Below are 23,164 nucleotides of genomic sequence, written 5' to 3'. Positions count from 1 at the left end.
AGGACCTGCCACGCCAGGGCTAGCTGCTGTGGCCACGGGAATGCCACGTCCAAGTGCCACCAGGCACAGTGAGGGGCTGAAGTTCCTCAGCTGCTGGGCAAGAGCCAATTTCTGAATTAAGCCGTGCCCCCCAGGCTTGGATTAAAAGCCACCCTGCACTGACAGAAGCTGGGCTGTGGTTTTCCCAGCTGGCACACAGGGAATGGAGGGTTAAATCCTCCACAAGGACCAGAAAAGCTGGTCTGGCTCTGCACGGCCTCGAGGTGATGGCACCAAGGGAGCACCACGCTGGGCTTGGCCATTCTCCAGTGCTCCCCCCTGGATAATGAGGCTTTTCATGAAAGGGATTGTTTAGTTCAGGTTTCCAGGTCAGACAGCAGCATTGACACTGCTTTAGGTCTGGGAAAGTAGAATAAATCAGGGGGAAAAAAAAGGCAATAAAAAGCCTGTTGAAAGATGTTGATCTTCTCGTCCCTTCTTACCTGGTCCTGGAACATGGAGCCACCAAAGGCCCAGACAGCAGCAAAGACAAAGTAAAGTTCATAAAGCTCCTTGGGACAGTCAGGAGGTGTGTTGTCCTCTGTCAGGAGGCATTCCAGGAGGTAACACAGCATCTGAACCATGCTCTGCTCAGGAATGGGAATAATCTTCTTAAATCTGAGGGATGGAAATGGAAAACAGAATTGGGAAACCTAATTGGGTGAAGCACCAGGGCTGCTCCCAGCCCAGGAAAGCAAGGCAGGGATGCTTTGCCAGAATATCAGCATTTTCCTTGTCAGCAGGAAGAAGAGAACAGCCATCCTCTGCCTGGCCCCACTGGCACTGGCACACACACACATAATAACAGTAATCAGAAGTTTCAGGCATTTAAAAACTTTGATCCTCTTGAAAGAAGTAAAATGGAGGAGTTGCTGAAGGCGATGATTTCCTGGGAGCGCCAGGAGTTCAAAAGCGGTCAAATAGAGGAGTAATAAAATAAAACCTTTCATCTTGCCATTTTACATTCATTTAAGCTGCACTTACAGAATTCCAAACTAATATTGTAGCAGCACTGAAGTCCTCCATAAAGTAATTAGAGCTATTTGAAAGGTTGGTTCTACAATTTCTGAATTAAGCAAGCTACCAAAATACTCAGCTCAGGGCTGGTGCAGCTAATCCTGGGGATTTCATGGGCTGACAACTGCTCAGCAGAGAGAGCTGGAGATGCTTGATGGGCTTTGCTGCCAACAGCTTTAAAGTTTGGGCACCCAGAGAGCAGCTCCCCAGCAAGATTCCCAACTCCCAGGCCCAAGGAGCAAGACTTGCACTCAAGCAGCTCCTCCTGACACCTCCTCACTGGGGCTGATGGTGCCCAGGTTCAGTTGTTCACTGACTTTTCTTCTTTTAAAAGTCATCTATTCCAACATCCTGCCATGGCAGGGACACCTCCCCCTGTGCCAGGGACACCTCCCACTGTCCCAGGCTGCTCCAAGCCCTGTCCAGCCTGGCCTTGGGCACTGCCAGGGATCCAGGGGCAGCCACAGCTGCTCTGGGCCCCTGTGCCAGGGCCTGCCCACCCTCACAGCCAGGAATTTCTTCCTAATACCCAATCTAAATTTGTCCTTGCTCGGTTTAAAGCCATCACTCCTTGTGCTGTTTGTCACATTCAGTGGTCAGTGTCCGGCCATGGAACACAGCCAGGCTGGGAGCTCACACAGAGGGACTCAGCTGTGCTCAAATGCTTCAGGAAAGAAATCCAAGAGAGGACTGCCTCTGGAGCAATCCCACCCTCTCACACAAACAGCAGCTTCCTCCTCACCCCCAAAGGAGTGGAAAAGATGTGGGGAGAGGATAAAAGAGGATCTGCTCTGCATCTTCCACACTTTCTTTCAGCAGCAGGCTGAAATCTGCTCTACTGACCCAAAACTTGTGCAGTGAACTCAGGTCTGGCCTGACACATCAGGAGACTGGATTTTCCCTTTAGGATCTCCTGGGTTTCATTTCCAAGAGACACAGAACTGACACCAGCACAGGAACCATCAAATCAATATCCAAGGAGAACCAGACCATACCAAGCAAGGATGGAGTGCCAGCTGCCCCCTCACCCACAGCTTCCTGGAGCTGAAGCCAATGACACTCAGTGCTCCTGGGGACAAGGAGGACACTGGCCAGCCCTGGAGCTGGTCTGGACAGTGTGAGTGACCCCCTGCAGTGGTACCTGGCTCTCAGGGTGTCCAGGCAAACGGGCAGGTACTTGTCAAACAGAATGGTCAGGTTGGCCCTCTCGGACTGCACCTCCCGCCGGTCAATCCAGCTGCTGACAGGGGCATTCCAGCCCAGGTCTGAGGGGTTGATGTACAGGATCCCTTCAGGTGCAGGAGAAGAGACAAGAGTAAGGACACAGCAGAGGCTCTCCCTTTTTCCACCAGGAACTTTCAGCTACTCTCTGAAACAACTGAAACCCTGTCAAATGCACCTGGTCCCTCATTATGTGCCCCACTGAAGAGGAGAAATATTGACAGTGAAGAGATGTAACTCAGGAAACTCTCATGATCCTGCCCCAAATTTGGAACGTGTTGTTTCCTGAGCCATGTTATTGCTCTGGGCACCAGACAGAAGGGAAACCTTCATTCTCTGTTCCCATGCCCTGCTCCAAAAACTCTTTAGGATAAAGGCTGCTCACTCCTCATCAGGCACAACAGAGCTGTGCAGGAGAGTTCCCTCAGCAGTGCTGCAGCCATGACCCCACTGCAGCAGCAGGAACACTCTGAGTACAGCCCCAAGATGATGAGAGACCCCAGGTGGGGCTGGGCTCAGGATCCTCAGTGCATCTGTGAGCTTCAGGAACACTCCCTGCACACCACAGGCAGCTGTGCTCCCAGCCTGGCAGCTTGCAAAGAATCACAGAATCACTGGGTGGGAAGAGACCTTCAAGATTATCGAGTCCAACCCAGCCCCAACACCTCAACTAAACCCTGGCACCCAGTGCCACATCCAGGCTTTGTTAAACACACCCAGGGATGGTGACTGCACCACCTCCCTGGGCAAACCATTCCAATACTTGATCACTCTTTCTATGAAAAAAGGCTGGTAATATCCTTTTCTTTTTTTAATTTCCCTTGGCACAGCTTAAGACTGGCCAACAAAAGGCTGGAAGCAGCCCCAGGAGCAGCCCAGCAGGACTCACCTGCCCGGGACACGGTGGCCGGGGTGGCCGTGCGCAGGTGGCTGATCTCAAACAGCAGCCTCATCGTGGGCTTCAGGGGGATCCTCTCGTTGCTGGCCAGGGTCAGCACCTGCATGTGCAGACAGACAGGCAGACAGACAGCCTGAAGCTCGGCCAGGAACAGGAATGGAGAGTGTTTAGCACTTGGCACTGCTGGGCTTGGCTGCCCAGCCCAGCTCCTTGAGGCACAGCAGCAAAGGGCTGCAGCCCCAGCAGCGCCCAGCAGGACAAGGGGGGATTCTGCCCCTCTGCCCCATCCAGGCCAGAGCCCACCTGCAGAGCTGCCCCAGCACTGGAAGGAGCTGGAGAGAGCCCAGAGGAGGCATCAGGATGGGCAGAGGGATGGAAAAGCTCTGTTAGTTCTCAGACAGGTTGAGAAAACTGGGGGTATTCAGCATGAAGAAGGATCTGGGGTGACCTTACTGTGGCCTTTTGGTACCTGAAGGGGCTCCAAGAGAACAGGAGACAGACTTTGGACAAGGGCCTGGAGGGACAGGACACAGGGAATGGCTTCCCACTGCCAGAGTGCAGGGGGGGATGGGATATTGGGAATTAGGAATTGTTCCCTGTGAGGGTGGGCAGGCCCTGGCACAGGGTGCCCAGAGCAGCTGTGGCTGCCCCTGGATCCCTGGCAGTGCCCAAGGGACAGGGTTTAGAGCAGCCTGGGATAATGAAATGTGACCCTGCCCATGGCAGGGACTGGGATGGGGTGAACTTTAAGATCCCTTCCAGCCCAAACCATTCTGTGATGCCAGGACACGATTTCTGACAGGCACAGAATGCTCCTTCTCTCTTCCACAACCCAGAATCCAAAGCACTCCCTCAGGGTGGGGGAAAGACACAGAATTATGAACCTCCCCTACTTCTAAAGGACCTGAAGTTATGATCAGGACATTTGCAATTATTCACATGCACGCCTCTCCAGAAAAGGGAAATTCCAATGAAAACAAGCTCTAAGTTATTTCCCTCATGCACCATTGCCTTTATGCAATATTGTTTGGTGTGTCTGAAGAAGCACAGCTGCATTATTCCAGGAGATGTTATTACAATCCGCATTTCTCCCAGACTGAATCACCGCTGACAAGGAATACCTGCTTCTTTAGCTGACATCCATTACCTTATTATCATCCATCACAGTGTTCAGAGATTCAATCCACATTGGATCAATATCTCCATCTAGTACCATCCACTTGGGACCATCATGTGAGATGTTGGCCAGCTCTCTCATGATTGATGAAAACAGTCCTGGGAGGGTGACATGAATATGTTGATGAACATTGAAGTTGTCACCTGCTCTAACAGATTTTTCCAGCAAACTTCCTAAAAATTATGCTTTCCCCTTATGCATTCATAACTCTTTGCATCTGGACATAAATAATACTGTATAATGATATCTCCTTTGAAGAAAAAAAATATTATCAGAGTTATTATCACTGAGAATGATGGTGGGCCTACATGAGCTTCATTCCCACTGAAAACCATAAGACACAGGAAAAATGAAGAGCTGATACTCAGAGGAAAAAGCCCCACAAACTACACAATGCAGAGAAAACGATCTGAATATGCCTTGAAAATTCTTTTTTCTTTTTTTTTTCTTTCTTCTGTGGCTTGAAGTATATCAGGAAAATCAAGATGCTTTAAACACTGGGTCATGGCTTTAGTGAGAATGAGAGGAGAACAAGCCCAGAATGACATTGAGTGACAGTACAAAATGTCAGTAAAATCAAGGAGACAGAGAATATGCAGAGTCTCAAGGGGAGTAAATAATGAATGCTAAGAAGAGAGAGAAGCTGGGAACAGAGCAGAAGTACTGCAGGGCAAATGAGAGCTCCACAAAACCATCACTCTCCTCCACACAAGGAAATACCTAGGGAAAGGCTGGTCTGCATGAAGGAACATCAGGCAAGCATTAGAAACAACCTCTTTTCTGGTGAATTGTGACAGGCATGCTTTTTGTTTCTCCAGGACCAGCTATTCCCTCGTGGTGCGGGTCAGGAGCCGCCGGTGGCACCGCACGACCGGAACAAAGCTTGTGCAGAGCAGCTCAGCCACACAGCCATGAGAGGGGGTCAGGGATAAATAACACCTCCCTGGCTCTGCCTGGACTCCATTCCTCACGCTGGACACAGCCTGGCAGCCTCTCCAGCACTGCCAGTGCCAGCAGCAGCTCCTGCCTGGGAGCATCACAACCACAGCAGCTGCTGGAGGGAAGTGCCCCTCTCCCAACCTCGGTCATCCACACCACAGAGGGGATTTGGGATTTGAAAGGAGAGTTTGGTTCTACAAATAACACTTTTAGGATTCCCTTGTGGGGCCTTTTTCCACCTAAGATGTGCAAACTTCCCAGCTGCTGGCAGTGAAATGAGTGACAGGATGAACTCGGGAAGAGGAAAAGGAGGAGCTGATCCATAAGGGGACACGTCCTCTCCTGTCAGGCCGTGCTGAAAATGGCCTGGCTGCTCCTTGGCATCAAGAAACAACATTTTCAGGAATGGTTAATGCAGAAAATATCTGCCTTGAGCCATCAGAGAGGAGCCCTGTAAGTTCTCTTGAAACATTAGAGGATTGAGAACGCTGGCCAGCCACCTGCCAGTGTCTGTCCTGCTGTCCAGTGCCACCAACAGCCCCTGATCCACAATCCCCAGAGTGCAGGTCCCTCTGCAGAGGGCTGGCTACATCCCACACTTCCCTCTGGCACTTTGATTTAGGGTCCCCAATCACAATTAAAAATAAATTAACCCTGGCAGTGGAGCGGAGCAGGGGGCAGGAGGGGTGGTGGCAGGGGGCAGGGGAGGTGGTGGCAGCTCCTCTCCTGGAGACCTCTGGCTGAGGATGATTTATGGAGCTGTTATCCCTCACCTCCCCCTCAGCTCCCAGAACAGCCACACAGGGAATCAAAGCTGCCTTCCTGGATTAGTCACAACCCAACGTTTTCACTCTGCATCTCTGTAATCTTTCAGCAGGTCTTAAATGCTCATCTCATCCTCCTCAGGAGCAATCAGGATCAACAGCCTGGCAAATGTCGTGTGCTGGAGATCAGGCAGGGATATTCAGAGGAAAAACACCTCTCAAAGGCTGTTGGGAGTGTCCAGCCACAGAAACCTGGAAATGGCAGGTTTTTGGGGGATATTTTTTGGGGGACCCTAGTACACAGCACAGGGCAGGAGGGAATTCTCTTCCATCAGCAGCCCAGCCCCAAAAAACAACCTGCCCCAGTTAGGAATTGGGAAGTACTGGTGTTAATGAACATGATGATTATCCTTATGGCAAAAAGATAAATTCCCAAAAATCTGTGCCACCCTACATGTTCCTTCCAACAGCAAACCCCCACAGGGCTGGGAGCAGCTGCTGGACAGTGAAACCTGCACAGAGAGACCCATCATCCGCTCAGGAGCTTCATTAAAAATACCATTTTTCTCTCCAAATTCAGCCACGAAAAGACATTTACCATCTCTCCACTCTCTCGTTGCTGGGTTGATGACGCCGAAGAGCTCGTCATTGGTGACTGCTTTGGGGTTGAGGTCTGTCCACACAGGCCGGCGCCTCATTCTCTGGTAGGTTTTGTGCAGGGACCTCAGCACCTGAGACTTGCCTGTGCCTGCAGCTCCCACCACGAACACGGAGTGCCGGACACTGAGCAGCTCCTCCAGCTGCACCACCTGGGGAAACACCCCCAGAGCTGACAGACATGCCAAAGTGAAGCTCACATGTGCAAATTCTAGGGGAGAGAGTCCCTGTCCGTGGTTTAGGGGTGGAATGAGATGTCCTTTAAGGTCCCTTCCAACCCAAAGCATTCTGTGAAATTAGCTCTCATTGGGGCCCTCCTATAGAAATTTGTGACACAGACACACAGAGGGATTTGACTCCCAGTTTGGTCTGACCAATCAAACCACGATGGTGAAATCCTGAGCAGACAGACAAACCTCCAGCACTGCTCACAGGTGACAGCCACCAGCCAAAGAGGCTCTGCACTCTGGGGGCTGCACGTGCACAAGAGCCAGTCTCTGGAAATCCAGGGAAGAGGCAGAGCTGGATTTAGGTGCAGTCAGACCCAGCACAGCTGACTGTCCTCCATCAAGGTCTGTCTGCAAAGGGAATATCATGGCTGCCCCATCCCTGGAAGTGCCCAAGACGAGGTGGACAGGGCTTGGGAGCACCTGGGATAGAGCAAAGTGTCCCTGCCCATGGTAGATGGTGGAACAAGCTGAGCTTTAAGGCCCCTTCCAACCCAAACCATTCTACAATTCTGTGATTGTGCAGAGCCCTCTTTGAAGAAGCAAAGATGGTTGAGAAAACCCCACTGAGCTGATGATGGTGTGGGTAGAGCAGAATACCCCTTGGCCTTACTTTGAGCACAAAGTTGTCCTCAGGCTGCAGCCGCAGCTCCAGCACAGCCTCCTTCACCACGGCCTCGAAATCCAGATCGCGCTTCCGAGGCACATCCAGCGCAGGGAACAGGTCCCCAATCAGCCCCATGAACACTGGCACGTCATCTGTCACGATCTTGGGGATGTTAAAGTCGCGGAGGGAGCGCATCAGGACCTGCTCCTCGGGCCGCTCGGGGTCCGCGCGCTTCAGGGAGCCGGCCACCACCAGCACCGACTTGATGGCCCGCAGACCCCAGTCGTAGTGGTCCTGCGTGAGGGGGAAGAGAGACATAAAAACAGGGCTGAGCTTATGCCTAGGCAGGGGTAAAAACCAGCAGTCCCAGCTGCCAGAGCAGTCGGCAGTGGAAATGCAGCCAAATTCGCCATTTGTGTCGTGGTCAGAGACCTCCACCAGCCTGAGTCACCTGGTCTCCATTTCACAAGGTGAGCTTCCCACCAGGGAGAGCACTAAGGAGTCAAGTAATTCAGCTGTCCCTGCCTTCACATGGGCTCAGAGCTGGCACTAAGTCAGCAGTAGGACTTGAACTCTGGAGACCTAAGCAATTTTTTCCCCTAAAACCTTGGTGCAGGTTAAGCAAGGCCTGCCAAAGCCCTGGATCTGCAGGAGCTACTGTGGTGGAAGGCTTGTTAGTCCATTCTGAGGCCTCAGACAACCACATTTCTCCATCACCAGGTTACCAGGGACATTTGGTCCTGGGGACAGTCCAGCAAGCAGGGGCAGGGAGGACAGTGCTGGAAAGGAATCCTAAAGAGGCATGAGAGGAACTCCCAAGCCAACAATCAAGTCCTTCTATTTGTGCTCCATTGAGACCCTGCAGAGCACAGCCCAACAGCTTGACTGCTTTGTGTGGGAGGCCAAAGCTCCCACAGGGCCTCCAGCTGCACAGCACAAAGTTTCTGTGACGAGGGAGAAACCCACCCCAACTCAGGCTGGCACAGATCAGGTTTTCCATCTGGACTCCTGATTCAACTCACCCCAGTTTGGATCTATGCAGACAATGCCAAGTTAAAATCTGATTAACAAGAATTTTGCACTGGAGGTGACCTTACATGGTCAACACTTGACATGAAAGAGAAGTATTTAGTTGGACTAAGAGAGGAACAGGCATCATGAACCCCTTGCAGGCTGAAGAATCAATAGGAGCTTAGAGGAAAAGCAAAGGGTCACTGAATACTGCCCCCGTCATGGTGGCATTTGAGGCTTTTGAAAAATCTCTCTCACTAATGCAGTTGGTCAAATGCTTCTGCCCTTGCAGATCCTCCAGGAGAGCAATTTGAAAATGTCATTGCTCTGGTGATCACAAACCAAACACTCCCTTGTCCCAGCAGCTGCCACAAAGGCAGTCAGTTACTAAAAACTGTGAAGCTTCAGCCCTGAGGGTGCATGGCAGTGTCACATCCCTGATTTTGGGGATCCAGAGCAGAATGCCACATCCCTGGTTTTGGGGATCCAGAGCAGTGTCACATCCCTAATTTTGGGGGATACTGACCAGAGTGTCACATCCCTCATTTTGCGGGATCCAGAGCAATGTCTCACATCCCTCGTTTTGGGGGATCTACAGCAGTGTCACATCCCTGGTTTTGGGGATCCAGAGCAGAGTGTCACATCCCTGATTTTGGGGATCCAGAGCACAGCAGAGGGCTCACCTGCTTGGACAGGAGCTCCTTGCAGAGCTGGTAGAGCGTGATGAACTTCCTGGCCAAGGCCCGGGCCTGGAGGAAGCCCTCGGCCACCAACATGATCTCACAGATCAGCTCAAAGTCTGGCACCACCATGGCACAGGGCCTAGGGAGACAGGCAGGAGAGGATTGCAGAGCAAGCATTGACTACAGAGCTCGAGGGCAGTGGATTTGTAGCTTTATCTTCCAAATCCTCTCCAGTGAGACTCTCCCAGTCTGCCCACACTGCCTTTCCCATGGCACAGGACAAAGATCCCTTGTTCTCCCTGATCCAGGCTTGGTGCACAAGGCTGAAACCATCTGTGAATCCCCAACAAAATGAAGCCTGGATGTTCCAAAAGACAATTTCTGCCAGTTTTATCACACAGGTTACAAAACCTGACCTTGACTCACCTGAAGAGAGCTTTCAAATTCTCAGGTAGCTCGGTTCGTCCTGCATAACCGGGGTTCATGGTGATGAAAATCCCAACTGAGGGCACTAAGTTAATGTCTTCTCCAAGAAAATTGAAGGATTTCTTCTTCTCCCGGATGGCATCCTGCACACTCTTCACCTGGGAACCAAGGCAGTGCTCAGTGCTGGTGTTCAGCTATGAAAAACCCCAGACAGCACTGCTGCCCTCCCTGCCCTTGGCCCATGATGACCAGGGATTGTCACTGCTCTGGTCTGGCCTTTTACTGACCATATAAATCTTTCTACACTGTTTGGGGTAAATCTGTGTGTCTCCCCTCACAATCCAGCTCTGACAAAACAGAAAAGGGCTGGAGAGAGTGGACAGTCAAACTGAAAAGAGTTCCAAGAGTTAGTTTAGCTTCATAGGACACTTGGCTGGTGTTTTCTACTTGTCTGATTGCAGCTTTGTTCTTCTTATCCCCCACTTTCCAAAGAGATCTATTACAGCCAGACCACCTCACTGCCCACCTTCCATTCCCATGGAGCGAGTCACAGAATTTACAAAATCACTGGGTTGGAAGAGATCTTCAAGATCATCGAGTCCAACCCAGTCCCAACAGCTCAACCAAACCCTGGCCCCCAGTGCCACATCCAGGCTTTGTTAAACACACCCAGGGATGGTGACTGCACCACCTCCCCGGGCAGCCATTCCAGAACTTTATCACTTTTTCTGTAAAAAAAAAAAACGTTTTCCTAAACAGCCAACACAGCCAGGCCACCTCACTGCCCACCTCCCATTCCGAGTCCATTCCAGCCAGACCCTCCTTCCCCGCTTCCCAAGGGAGCAGCCCCTTGCAGCCAGCTCACCTCCTGATAACACCACTTCACCAGGGAGGAATCTCTGCCCTAAACTCACCCGTTGGCCACCTTAAAGCAAAGCAATTAAGGGAGTTTCTCAGTGTAAGGACCCACATCGACAGGAGCTGCATGACTAAGGCAGCCAATTAACCATCACCATGGTTACCCTCTAATAGCAGCAGAGGCGATGATGGAGTGACAGCCCTGCTCGCTCAGACACCACGCTCCAGCCAGGAGCCACGGAATCATTAGCAGCTGAGTCATATCTGGGCTTCTTTTGTTCAGCTCCCCCTTTTATTTTAAGATCCTCAAAGACGTTTTTCAATGACAACTTTAAGCTAGAACCTGATGGAAGGGAAATGGAGAGGGAACGACACACAAACACCTGTAGCTGCCTGGGAATTTTTTGGGACATCAGAGGAGGTACAAAGATGAGAGAAAGAGATATGAGAGCGCAGAGTTCGTGGAGGGGTTCAGAACAATTCCTTTGACCAAGACATTTACAGAAGTGTAGAAACTTCTGCGCTCTACACCTTAATTTCTGCAATGCCAAGCCCCAAAGTGGGTCTAGGAAGAATTCAGCACCTCAGTCAAACACTGGGATCCCAAAACCTGCACTCACAGCTGACATTGGGGACCAGAAGAACTTTGATATTTTAGCAACTCAGTTTTCAGCACTGAAGTTCCCCAAGACTCAAATCCTTCTGTTCTGGCCCTGTGGGAGGGAGGGAAGGAAGGCTGGCTTGTATTTATCCACAAGCTTTTCTCCACTTACCTGTACAGCAACCACAGAAAGGACCTCAACTGAGATCCTGTTAAATTCATCAAAACAGCCCCAGGCTCCTGTCTGGGAAAGGCCTTTGTAAATATTCCCACAAGACTGAAAATAAAAAAAAATAAAATAAAATTACAAGAGTGAAATCACAAACAGAATCTACTCCAGCAAAAAAATGGATTTAATTTCCCTGCCTGTTTATTTATAGCAATTTACAGTCCTATTGTGGGTATTTAGAAAGTGCACGGGAGCAGCAGGCACAACTCAATTATAATATTTATAGCTCTGCACAGTTTGCCACTTGATTTGCTAATTGCCCTCTCTAACATCTCTGCACTCTGGTTCCATCCAAAGGTCACCTGGGCTGAGTTACTGATGGCCCCACGTCCATGAGAGACCTCAGCTGGATAAAATATGGTCCAAGGCCACCAAACCCAGTGCCCCTGGAGAGCACAGGGATCAGCCCCATGACCAGTGCTGGCCTTATCCCAGCAGAGGATCCTGAGGAACCAGGAGAGCTCTGTCCCTGTGCCTGGGACAGGTATCCTGTGGGTCTGGAGAAAGGGAATGCATCAGCACAGCCTCGCTCTCTACTGGGCAGGCCAGAATTTGTGAAGAATTTAACGTGGAACCTAACTCCAGAAAAAAAGGGAAAGGTGGATCAGGGCAGAGAGCACAGCTCAGCTCTCCCCCTCCTCAAGAACCTCGTGTAAGCCTCAGAGACGAAAAGGAAGAGGAGAAAAAGCTGCTCAGCAGGAAGGGGAGGCAGCAGGGATGTGAGGAGAGGGGATGGATCAGAGCAAGCCCAGCTGGATCACTCCCACCCTGCAGGCTCCAGGGGCCCTGAGCAGCCCTGGTTTGGGGGGAGCAGCACCTTGTAGTCCATCTGCTCGGAGCAGTTGAACACGTAGACCATGATGCCCAGGGCTCGGCCCAGGTCCTTGGTGGTCTCCGTCTTGCCGGTGCCTGCAGGGCCCGCGGGGGCCCCGCTCATGGTCAGGTGCAGGGACTGGGTCAGGGTGATGTAGCACCTGCACAGGGAAAGGGGAAGGGGGAAAGGGGAAAGAGACTGAGCTGGGTGAGAGGAACGGCAGATTTGTCTTTCCAAACAAGCTGTGGGTAGATAAACCCGGCAGTGAGAGATAAAATAAATGATGGGAAGGGTTCCGCTGATTGGTGAATGGAGAAAGATATTTGCTTTTACAAATAAGCTGCAGGGTTGCTGATAAATTAAATTGGACATTGAAAGATGAAAGAAACAATGGGGAAAATCCCTAAATTCTGTAAGAATTAAAAACTAAAAGGGAGGGTTGTACATTAGAGGGAAATCTCTGGTATCAGGCATATTGTGAAGTCTGTACCTCCCAAGTACTTCAGAAATGGGGAAGAGAGAAGAGAAGTGCAGCTGGGAAATTGGGGTAAAAAGGAGGCTGCATCCTCCAAAAACTTGAGACACCCCAGGGGAACGCCCCATGGCCTCTCTCTTTATCCAAATAAAGCAAAAGGACTCCTCTGTCTCCTTTTTGCACACAAACCCCTGATGTTTGTGGGTTAATTTCCCTAACGTGGGTGCCACAGGCCACTGCAGTGCACTCTGCAGGGCCCCGTGCCTCCTCAGGGACAGCTCTGTGCGAGCACAGCCAAGCTGAAACCCTGGTGGGCACTAACGACCCCCTCAGGTGGTCCCACCAGGCATCACCAGGGCCTCACCTGTCGGTCAGGGGCGTGATGACGAGCCGGGGGGTGTTGCCCAGGTACTCGTAGCAGTAGAGGAACTGAGCATCACAGATGTTGGCCCAGCAGTGCCGCTCCTCGTCCGACCAGCGGTGCCGCAGCTGCGCCAGCCACACGAAGGCCTGGCCATTGTCCACCTGCAGAGTGCCACCAGGGAGGGCAGGGGTGATGCCTTCACGTTTAGCTTTCGTACTTTTCAGGTTCTGTGCTGCCTAGGTGTGTAGCTCTGAGCTTCATGTTAAGTGTTAGTAGGTTCTCTTTACAGGGTAGGTTGACAAAAGAATATTTTTCCAGCTTGGGACCAAGGACAATCGACACAAGTTTCAGGCCCAAAATGCATAAACAATGGGGAACTGAAGAGAGCAAACTGAAGGAGGATGGGACTTCATGACCTGGAGCTGGCATATGGAATTAGACAATTGGACCCCAATATGGAAATGTAATATGGAATATTTAGTTCCATTCCTGGAGCTGGAATATGGAATTGGACAACTGGACCCCAATATGGAAATGGACAATTAACCCCAATATGGAAATGGACCAAAATTTATAAAAGTATGCAACCTCATGACTGGGATCCATCTTGGGTGTAGCCATGGCTGGGCTCTTGCACTGCCCAAGGTGCATCCTTTAAAGGCCTTTAAATAAATCCCTACTTTATTATTTATTATTTATTAATTATTTATTATTATTTTAGCTCTGTCTAGTCTCTGCTCCAGATCAGCCTCTCTAAGCATCAGTTCTGGCACCCCAGATGGGACAGAAGGCATCTGGAAAACCCCTGGAGCAGAGGAACACCCAGCTGCTGCCCCTACTCCTGCCAGAACTCCCAGGGGAGCCCAGCTGTGGTCCAGAAGGTACCAGAGCCAAAGGCCAGGTTGGACAGGGCTCGGAGCAGCCTGGGATGGCAGTGGTGTCCCTGCCCCATGGCAGGGGGTTGGAATGAGAAGAGCTTTAAGGTCTCTTCCAACCCAAACCACTCTGGGAGTATGTGATGACAGGGCAGTGGAGTGGGAGTGGTAGAAAAATCCCAAGGGATTCCCTCTGAGCCCACACAACAGCAAGAAAGCTCCAGAGAAGAAAATCCCAAATGCTTTTTCTTATGGCCCTGCTGAGCCAGGCAGTGCTCCCAGTGCCTGTCCCTGGTATGTCCCTCCATGATCTCCCCTTCAGTGCCCAGCCTGGCTCACACTGAGCTGGGAACACCAACCTTCTGTGCTATCATCTTGGCCACCACGTCCCGCGCGTGCACGTCGATGGTGCAGATGGTCATGATCTTCTGCCTGTCGCCCCTGGAGAGCTGCCCCAGCAGCATGGTCACCAGCGTGTTCAGCTGGGCCACCTGCTTCTTGTGGTACTCCTTCATGGCCTTCTCGTAGCCTTCCTTCATCCTGGAGAAGGCCATGCCCACCTCAGCTGTCCACCAGATCTGGGTGCAGCAAAGAGCCACCTGGGGAAAGAGACTGGCTCAACAGCAGGGCAAATGGGGGTTTCCTCACTTCTGAGAGGGTCTGGCCCATGGGGAGGTCAGGGATGAGGCATCCCTGACATGAAATGAAGTTTGGTTATAATTATATTATCATGGCAGGAAGGAGAGCAGGGATCCATTTTACGTCCACTGACATTCCCATCAGGGACAGACACAATTAGCAGCTGCTCATCAGTAAATGAGCCCCTTTCTCATGTCTGGACACATGGGAGGCTGCCAGAGGGGCACCCAAGGGCCTCCTTCCTCTCATCAAGCCCCATCAATTTGTCCCCTCACCCCACTGGGGGTAGGGGCTTCCTGAGACCCCTGGGGTGCAGCAGCCACTGCCCAAGTCCCTGAGCTACATCCTGCCTGGAGCTCTGGTCAGAGCACAGAGCTCAGCCTGGGAATCCATCACAAGATGGCCAGGAGAAAGGAGTTCTCACCTGATACCTTAGGTTTTAACTTTTTCTGCTCTTTAGGTGTGCAGCTTTAGCTTTATATTAAGTGTTACTAGGATATTTTCACAGGGTGGTAGAGACAAAACAATCCCATTCTAGCTGGAGACTCAAAGACAATCTTCAAACTTCAGGTCAAAAGCACAAACAATGCAAAAAGAGGAGGGCGGGCAAGTAAGCAAGGAGGATGAAACTTCATAATTGGAAGCTGTTAATTGGACAGTTAACTCCTATGTGCAAATGGACTAAGACTTATCAAAATGTGACATATCATGACCAAGCCTTCTTTTGCTTCCATCTTGGAGCCATCTGGGCAGAGCCACGACTGTGGCTCAGGCACTGCCAGGGTGTGTCCTTTGAAGGCACTTCAATAAAAATCCACTTTATTCCTCTTAACTCCCTCTAGCCTCTGTTCCAGCTCCTTAAGGCATCACATCCTTCCTGTGTCCCCTGGACAGCACAGCCAGAGCCATTCCCATGCACAGCCCGTTCCCCTGGGGAAGCAGGGCAGGGGCAGTACCTGGGCAGGGTGGTCAAAGAGCCACTGGTCCCTGGGCTTGTCCTCGTAGGCTGCCACAGCCATGCCCATGCCATCCCTCACCGTGGCCCTCATGGTGTCCAGCAGGCGACCCAGCCACACCTCCACCTGCAGAAAGGGTTAAATGCCAGGAAGATTCCTGCTTCTCACCCCTGGGCGATGAGGGATGATCCCAGAGCACGCCTGCTGTGCCTCAGCAATGATTGGGACAGGCAGACCAAACAAGCCTCAGGCCTCCTCCAGACTGGGGGACTCAGCCATTTCTGCTCCTGCAGGATCAGCATCTCTTCCCAGAGAGGTTTTTCCACCAAAAAAACCCTCCCAGCTAGAGGAGAACCACACTGAGCTCCACTGAGGAGCAATTGAGCTCAGCGTGTTCCAGCTCCGGGCCATGGCAGAGTCACCTGTGGGACTGGAGCACAATCTGCCAGCAGCAAGAACACAATTCTTGATGAGAATTCTCACATGCTGGGAAGACAATTCCTGCTGAATTTAGTGTTTCACAGGCAAAGTCCTCACTGAGAGGAGAGTTTAAATGCCAAGTGCCATCACCGGGGAGCTCAGAGCTGGTATTACATACTTTAGCTTCCTTTTACAGTCCATGGAGAAAATGCAGCTACAGGGACAGAAAAGCTAAGCAGTAATTTGATTCTTATATTTTGTACTTCAACACGTCCTATGAAATAAGATTTGGAAAGCAGGGGGAAAACCCTTTTCTTTCCAAAGGTATCCATGCAGAAGTACTATGGAATAATTTAATCTGTTTTCAGACTGCATCCCCTCCCAACTGGGAGGGTAAGAGCAACCTTCAAAACATCTTTCAGGAATTAAAATTAAAAAGCCCAGTGAAGAACAGGCCACAGCCCTTCCTCACACTGTGAGGATCCATCCAGAGCTGTGGTGTAAGCAAGGATTAAGTTCCACACCAGCTATTCCAGCTTTTCCCATGGAAGCACTGCAGTGGAACTCTACAAGACCTTGGCCAGGGATGCCCACCCAAGGGGGTGGGAGCAGGTTCCACCAGGCAGCTTGGACAGACAGGTCTGCCCTCTCACCTGCTCACTGCAGTCACAGGGGTCACTGAGCTGGACATTTCCTCCTCTCTGCTGAACATTCCCAGGCCAGCCTTGGTTGTCTTCTGCTCAGAGCCCACTTAGTTAGAACTCTTGGATGATAATTTTTTGCTTTTATTCGTGGCTAGCCAATTCTGTCACACAGCTCATGGCTTCAGACAGGTATCTGTTCTTCATATTTTAGTCTTAATCAGCTTTAAAACACATTCCAGTGCTGATTTAAATAACTGTTTTATAGGAATACTAAAAAAATATTACTATAAATATTTGGATTAATTTCTTAAATTTACCAGCATCTCAGCAAAAAAATAAATCTAGTTACATTACCTTTAGTATGTTTTCTTCCCCCTCACTAGATTTCAGATGTAAACATCATGTATTTTTCTTTCTAATATATTTCTTCTAGATATGTCATCCCATGCCACACTAAGGCCCCTCTCACCTGCCCACTGCAGTCACAGGGGTCACTGAACTGGACATATTCCTCCTCGCTGCTGTACATTCCCAGGCCAACCTTGGTTGTCTTCTGCTCAGAGTCCACCTGGAATTTCAGCCTGGCCAAGTTGTCAAAGAGTTTGGGAAGGTGACGCTGCACCTGCCAAAGGGATTGTGTAAATGAAGTGAGCGGGATAGGAGCAGGAGAGGCAGGGCAGAGAGCAGCAGAGGTGTGACAGCCACAGTCCTGCTCCTGGACATCTTGGCAGCACCACATCTTGTCACTCGTGGCCAGGATGCTGCCAACAGGAGCCTCCTGCTGTCCTTCTCAGGAGCTGGATTTGATGATCCTGGTGGGTTCCCTGCAGCCCAGGCTGTCCTATAATCCATCCTATGGCTTGTTTGCCCAGCTCTCACTCCCTGCCCCACAGAGGATTCCAACCCCTCCTCAGGAGCTGTCCTACAGGTGGCCAAATCAGTTTCTTGGCTGGCCAAATCCCAGGAGGTGCCAAGTGGATGGAGATGCAATGGGTACCCAGCTTCCCCACCAGGACAAGCACCCATCCTTTCAAATCTTACACAAACCATGGAATCCTGGTTTTCCCCTGCAAGTGGGCAGGCTCAGCAACCCCCCTTGGCCACTGTGCGGGGCCTTGGCTGTGCTCCAGCAGTCGACACAATTCTGCCACCAGAGCCCAAAATGCACCTGAACCTGCACCAGCTCAATACTCAGTTCAAGTGGATAATATCATTGTCTATTTAATCCTCCTTTAGGAATTATCAGGCTTTGAAACGACAGTGGAAAGGCTGAGAGCGTATCTGTGTGTGATCCTGCCTGACATTTACTTTGATTTTACTGCAAATAGTTTTGAATAACAGAAAGCGCCAGGAATTTCTCCTTACTCCGTGGAGCATTTCAGCACAGCAGCTTTTCTCTGCTTCCTGTGTTCCCTTTCTCTCTCTCCATTTTAAGCATCAATCAGCTGTGTGTTTATGACACTCTGTGGGCTGAAATCACCCAGCAGCAGCAAACAGATCCAAGCAGAGTTAAAGGTTAGTGGCAACAAGAGCATTTCCAAGCCTGCCCCATTCACATCCTGACACAAACGCTGAAAAGGAGGAAAAGCTTAAGGAGGCTGAGGTTGCTCACTAGTAAAAGGTGGAATAAAGAACTGATTCCTTACCCAACAGGCTCCATTTGCTGTTGATTTGTTTCACACACCAACCTCAGGATTAGTGATGCCTCCCAAACCAGGCTGGGCAGGGCATGGCAGTGCCACTGAGGTTCCCTGGCAGCAGCTCCACATGGAAAAGGCCCTGCAGGACTGAATCCTCTGAGCTCTGCCCACGGGGGACAGAGGGTTCTGATCCCTGGGAATGGGGGGAAGGGGACTGGGAAGCCATTTCTTACAGCAGGAGGGTCACTGCCAGCTCCTCCTCAGGATGATGCAGCAATCCTGCTCAGCCAGGAGGAGGAATGGTGTGTTTGGGGGGATTTGGGAGAGGAATGGTTTTTTGGTAGGATTTGGGAAGAGGAATGGTGCGTTTGGAAGGATTTGGGAGGAGGAATGGTGTGTTTGGAAGGATTTAGGAGGAGGGATGGTGTGTTTGGAAGGATTTGGGAGGAGGAATGGTGCATTTGGGGGGATTTGGGAGAGGAATTGTGTGTTTGGGGGCATTTGGGAGGAGGGATGGTGTGTCTGTGGGGATTCCCCACACCTGGCATTCAGACCCCATCCCACAAGCCCAGTGCAGGGTCAGACACCACCTGGCCACAGCCACTGCCTGACCTGGCTGCTCACCCCCTGCAGGCTCTGCTCCTCCCTGCCCTGCCATCAGGACATCCCAAAGGCTTTGCAGGGGGAAGGAAGAGGCACTTCCTGGAAATTGCTTCTTCTGCCTAAAAAATCAGCCCTCTACAAGCCACCAGCCCTCCCACACTGCAATGCCCAGCCTGGGGCTCTTTGTTTGGTGGCATCCCAGGCTGGGATCCAAGGTCAGCAACGAGTTTTGGATGAGATCCTCATGGAAGTCATTTCTCTCACTGTATCCCAGCAGGAACAAAGGCATTGTTTTTATGGCACAAAACCCACGGAGGTGCTCTCTGAACCTGCCACGAGCATCCCCAGGGCCAGATCTGACAACACCAAGGGCAGGGCTGCCTGTCAGTGATGGCAGGTGGAGATCAGCTCTGAAGGAGTTGTTAATCCATGTAGGATGGGAGAAAATCACTCCAGAAAGGACACTGAGGAGAGTTCCAGGACAACACTTCCACTGTGACACCCCTGAAAATGCAAAGGTGCTGCAGCACAAGCCTTACCAGATGGGGGTTGGTGCCGTTGGAAAGAATATCCAGTAAATCTGCAGAAGAAATGAAGTAAAACCTGGGAAAAGCCAACCTTTTCATGTCCAAATATTCAGCCAAAGCCTTCTCACAGAGACACAGCCTGGGGAGACAGAGCAGAGCCCGGGTGGGTAAATACCCTGCCATGCTTTGTGCTGCCCTTTTCAGGCAGGTTCTCCCCACCATGGGGAAATGCCAGGCTGAGCTGAGCCTGCAGGCTGCTCCTTCCCACAGCCCTGAATAGATCCACAAAGCACAAGGGAACTCAGCTCACTCTCTACTGCAGGGGTCAAACACCCAAGAGTCAGGGCAGCCTCATGAAAAAGCAGAAGCACGTGTGGAAGAAGAGGTTGGAAAGGTTTGCAGTCTGACCCACTGCTTTAGATGAGCTCGTAGCTGCCACAGGTGGTGGCATCCACTGGGATGAACATTTCCAGAACTGCTTTTATTCTAATGAGCCACATTTTAAAGTCTGATTCCAACCAACTCAGCTTTTTGTGTTTGCAAAGCATGAAAGGAAAGTTGTTTGCTCCAATCTAAAATGAATCTTGCAGTGTTCACATGCTAAACTGCTGCTGAGCTTACAAAGTTCCTAAATAACATTCTCTGTGAGGAACATTGGCCTTGTTCAATTGAAAATAAAATCAAATCCTTATTTGAAATGGAGAGCTGCTACTGACACAACAGCTTAGCATGGACTTTGAGTGGTTTTCAGGCAGTTTCATGTGCTAAGTGAGAAGTGTCTCCATCCCAGGACACTCAGGTCTGTCTGTGTTATGCCCCATGTCAAGGGTACACAGCCATAATTTTGTAAATTAAGTGGGCTCAGCTCTGCTTTTTTTGATCACAAAATCACAGAAGGGTTTGGGTTGGAAGGAACCTCAAAGCCCAACCTGTCCCAGGCTGCTCCAAGCCCCAGTGTCCAGCCTGGTCTTGGGCACTGCCAGGGATCCAGGGGCAGCCACAGCTGCTATGGGCACCCTGTGCCGGAGCCTGCCCACCCTGCCAGGGTGATGTGTCACAAATACAAACACTTGAGAAAGGTCAGAAAAGCTGGAGATTTGTGACTGCAGAGGAAGCAGAGCCTCAGAGCACAGGTTCAACCACCTTCTCATGGCTGATTCCAGCCTCTGACAAAACCCTGGGGCTGGTGCTCTACATACCTACTCTGGATGTCCTCCAGCTGTTGGGACAGACCTGGTTTATTGGTGGCTTCAACCACATTTGGGGTTTTCTGAACTTCATAGGCCAGTTCTTTAAAATCCACATCAATGCCTTCAAAACGTTTGGAGTCCTACAAAGGGGACACAAAGGTCACAGCAACGCTCTCTTGCTGTGCTGAGAGATCCCATCCTCTGAGAGCTGTCTTTGGGGTGAGGAGAAAGCTCCTCCCTCACCAGTGAGAGGCATGTTCCTCCTCAGCACGGCTGTGAGCCTGGAATAACACTGGGAGCTGGGCTGGAGGCACCTGAGGAGCTCCCCAGAGCAGGAGCAGGAGAAGAGCTGCTCTCCCCCAGCACCAGAGTGGAAGGACAGGGAGGGAAAGCTGCCAAAGCTGCCTGGGCCAGCTCTGTTTGATGATTTGCAGTGTCTGAGCAATGATCTCAGTCCTCTCCCCTCTGAAGGAAGAGGGAACACACCTGCAGCACTGAAGGAAGGCAGCAGCTCCCACTCAGCACCCCGGAACTCTGTGTTTGCCATGCAGTGCTACAAGGGAGAGGATCAGCCCCTCAGCATGGCCTGGGGCACAAAAACATCCTGGGAGAACAACCAGAGCACTGAGGGAGCCTCCAGAGGAGCGAGGCAGCAGGAGAACAGCCCTGCTTTGGGGAATTTGGCACTATAGATAACCCCATTTAATAATGGAGCCTCTTCTTCAACACTTCCCAAACAGGAATTTGGGATCTGGGGGCTGGTACCTGGGGCAGCTGTGCCCGGATGTCCTCTGAGCCTATGAAAATGCCCTCCAGGTGGGACCACGTGCGCTGCACCTCGAACCAGAGGGAGATGACGGAGTCAGCAGTGGAGAGCTTCCTCTGCCAGGCAGACACCTCCTCCAGGAAGAAGGCAATGTACTTGGATGACATTAAATTCTGCAGCTGCACCTGGTTGTCTTCTAGAGTTTCAATGAGCTCCTCATCCGACTTCAGCAAGGGGGTGTGGGTGCGGGGGTGAGGCTCGTACTGAAACTCCCTGGAGCTCCAAGTCATCCTGAGCTCCTTCAGCACCTTCTCCATGCTCATTTCTCGCACTGCTTTGTCCACAATGCCATGGACCTCCCCCTCAAATTCGTGCAGGTTGAGCTTGAGGAGGTCAGCCAGGGTGGTGTCCGAGTTCATCGCAAACCTCACGCCCGTCACCTGCATCAGCTGGTTCCAGTGCCTCTCCCTGATGGCAGGATTTTGAAGTTCTGCCACAGCCTTGAGGGCTGTCAGCATGTTCTTCACCTTGCTGTCCAGCCCGCTGAAAGCATCCCACGCCCTCATTTCCTTGTCCAAATTCCGAATCTCCCTTGCAAACTTCTTGCACTCCAGATCCATCTTCTCCACATTAATATCCACCCACCTGGTGGTCTGCCAGTCATCGAGGCTGGTGTTCACCAGGGAGATCATGTCCCAGAGCTCTTTGAGCAGACACAGCTCCTTCCTGCACTGCTTCAGCTGTTTATACTCTGGCACCATGACTTCAAACAGACCAGCTGATTCATAAATCGAGGTCATGGCTGTCTCCATCTGTTTAATCTCCATGTGCTTTGCATCCAGAAGTTGATAAGGCTTTTCGGTGTCAAACCTAGAAATAAATGTTTATTCTTCATAAGTGATGTTGTAACAACTTCAAAAGGACCCATAAAACAGACAGAGCCTCTGAGAGCCACGGGAGAGATGAAAGGTCTCCACTACACCCTGATGGCTGAGCCACGTGGCACTGCTGACACCACCCAAACCAACCTCTTCCCAGGGACACAGCACTGCAGGCACAGCAGGGAGGAGATCTGTGCATCACCAGGACATGCAGGTGATGCCTTAAGATTTTAGCTCTTATGTTTTTCAAGTCCTGTAGTGCATTAGTGCATAGCTCTAAATTTCATATAAAATGTAGTTAACTGCCTTCTCATTTTGGTCAGACAGAGCAATCCCTCTGGGCCTGAGGTCCAAGGACACACCACAGGCCCTGAAAACTATAAACAAAAGTGAATTGTGGGGAGCAAACTGGGGGAATGTGACTTCATTACCTGAAGCTGTAATTGGAGGATTAACCCCTGATATGCAAATAGACCAAACTGATATCTGTATAAAAAACTGGTGACCATGGTCCATCCTGGGTGCAGCCTCTGTGAGGCTTTGTGCGCCCAAGGTGTATCTGTGGAAGGCCTTTAGTAAATACTCACTTTATCCTTTTAACTCTGCCCAGCCTTTGTTCTAGGTATACACTCCAGGGCACCACAGGGATGAGCTCTTCCCTCTCCAGGCTCAGAACCACAGGATAATGAGGTTGGAAGAGACCTCTAAGATCACCGAGTCCATCCCAAGCCCTCACACCTCAACCAGACCATAGCAACAAGTGCCATGTCCAGCCTTTTTTAAACACATCCAGAGATGGTGATTCCACCACCTCTCTGGGAAGAGCATTCCAGTGCTTTATTATTCTTTTGGTGAAAATATTTCTTAATATCCAATCTATCCCTTCCCTGACACAGCTGAGACTGTGTCCTCTGGTTCTGCCAGTGCTCCTGGAGGAAGAGACCGACCCCAGCTGTGTGCAGCCTCCCTTCAGGGAGCTGTAGAGAGCAATAAGGTCACCTCTGAGCCTCCTCTTC

At 51.0% G+C, this 23,164-nt stretch overlaps 1 protein-coding gene across 1 annotated transcript in view; it reads right to left on the bottom strand.

Moving 5' to 3' along the window:
* DNAH9 (dynein axonemal heavy chain 9) overlaps window positions 1-23,164 on the bottom strand; it is a 145,018-nt gene that overhangs the window by 99,532 nt on the left and 22,322 nt on the right. The window contains exons 21-37 of the mRNA XM_041427353.1: window positions 21,267-22,137; window positions 20,511-20,641; window positions 19,324-19,450; window positions 17,011-17,163; window positions 15,478-15,603; window positions 14,242-14,481; window positions 13,008-13,168; window positions 12,172-12,328; window positions 11,298-11,402; window positions 9,667-9,824; window positions 9,241-9,379; window positions 7,553-7,840; window positions 6,654-6,864; window positions 4,323-4,450; window positions 3,167-3,275; window positions 2,198-2,345; window positions 483-657 (exon numbers count right to left, since the gene is read on the bottom strand). Coding sequence (XP_041283287.1) covers window positions 483-657; window positions 2,198-2,345; window positions 3,167-3,275; window positions 4,323-4,450; window positions 6,654-6,864; window positions 7,553-7,840; window positions 9,241-9,379; window positions 9,667-9,824; window positions 11,298-11,402; window positions 12,172-12,328; window positions 13,008-13,168; window positions 14,242-14,481; window positions 15,478-15,603; window positions 17,011-17,163; window positions 19,324-19,450; window positions 20,511-20,641; window positions 21,267-22,137 — 3,427 coding nt within the window. The remainder of the gene's footprint in view (window positions 1-482; window positions 658-2,197; window positions 2,346-3,166; window positions 3,276-4,322; window positions 4,451-6,653; window positions 6,865-7,552; window positions 7,841-9,240; window positions 9,380-9,666; window positions 9,825-11,297; window positions 11,403-12,171; window positions 12,329-13,007; window positions 13,169-14,241; window positions 14,482-15,477; window positions 15,604-17,010; window positions 17,164-19,323; window positions 19,451-20,510; window positions 20,642-21,266; window positions 22,138-23,164) is intronic.

Source organism: Onychostruthus taczanowskii, unplaced genomic scaffold, assembly GCF_017590055.1.
Source record: "Onychostruthus taczanowskii isolate IOZ18803 unplaced genomic scaffold, ASM1759005v1 scaffold99, whole genome shotgun sequence".
Lineage (NCBI taxonomy): Eukaryota > Metazoa > Chordata > Aves > Passeriformes > Passeridae > Onychostruthus > Onychostruthus taczanowskii.
Note: the sequence above shows the minus strand (reverse complement) of the source record. Positions and strands in the feature narration are given on the sequence as shown.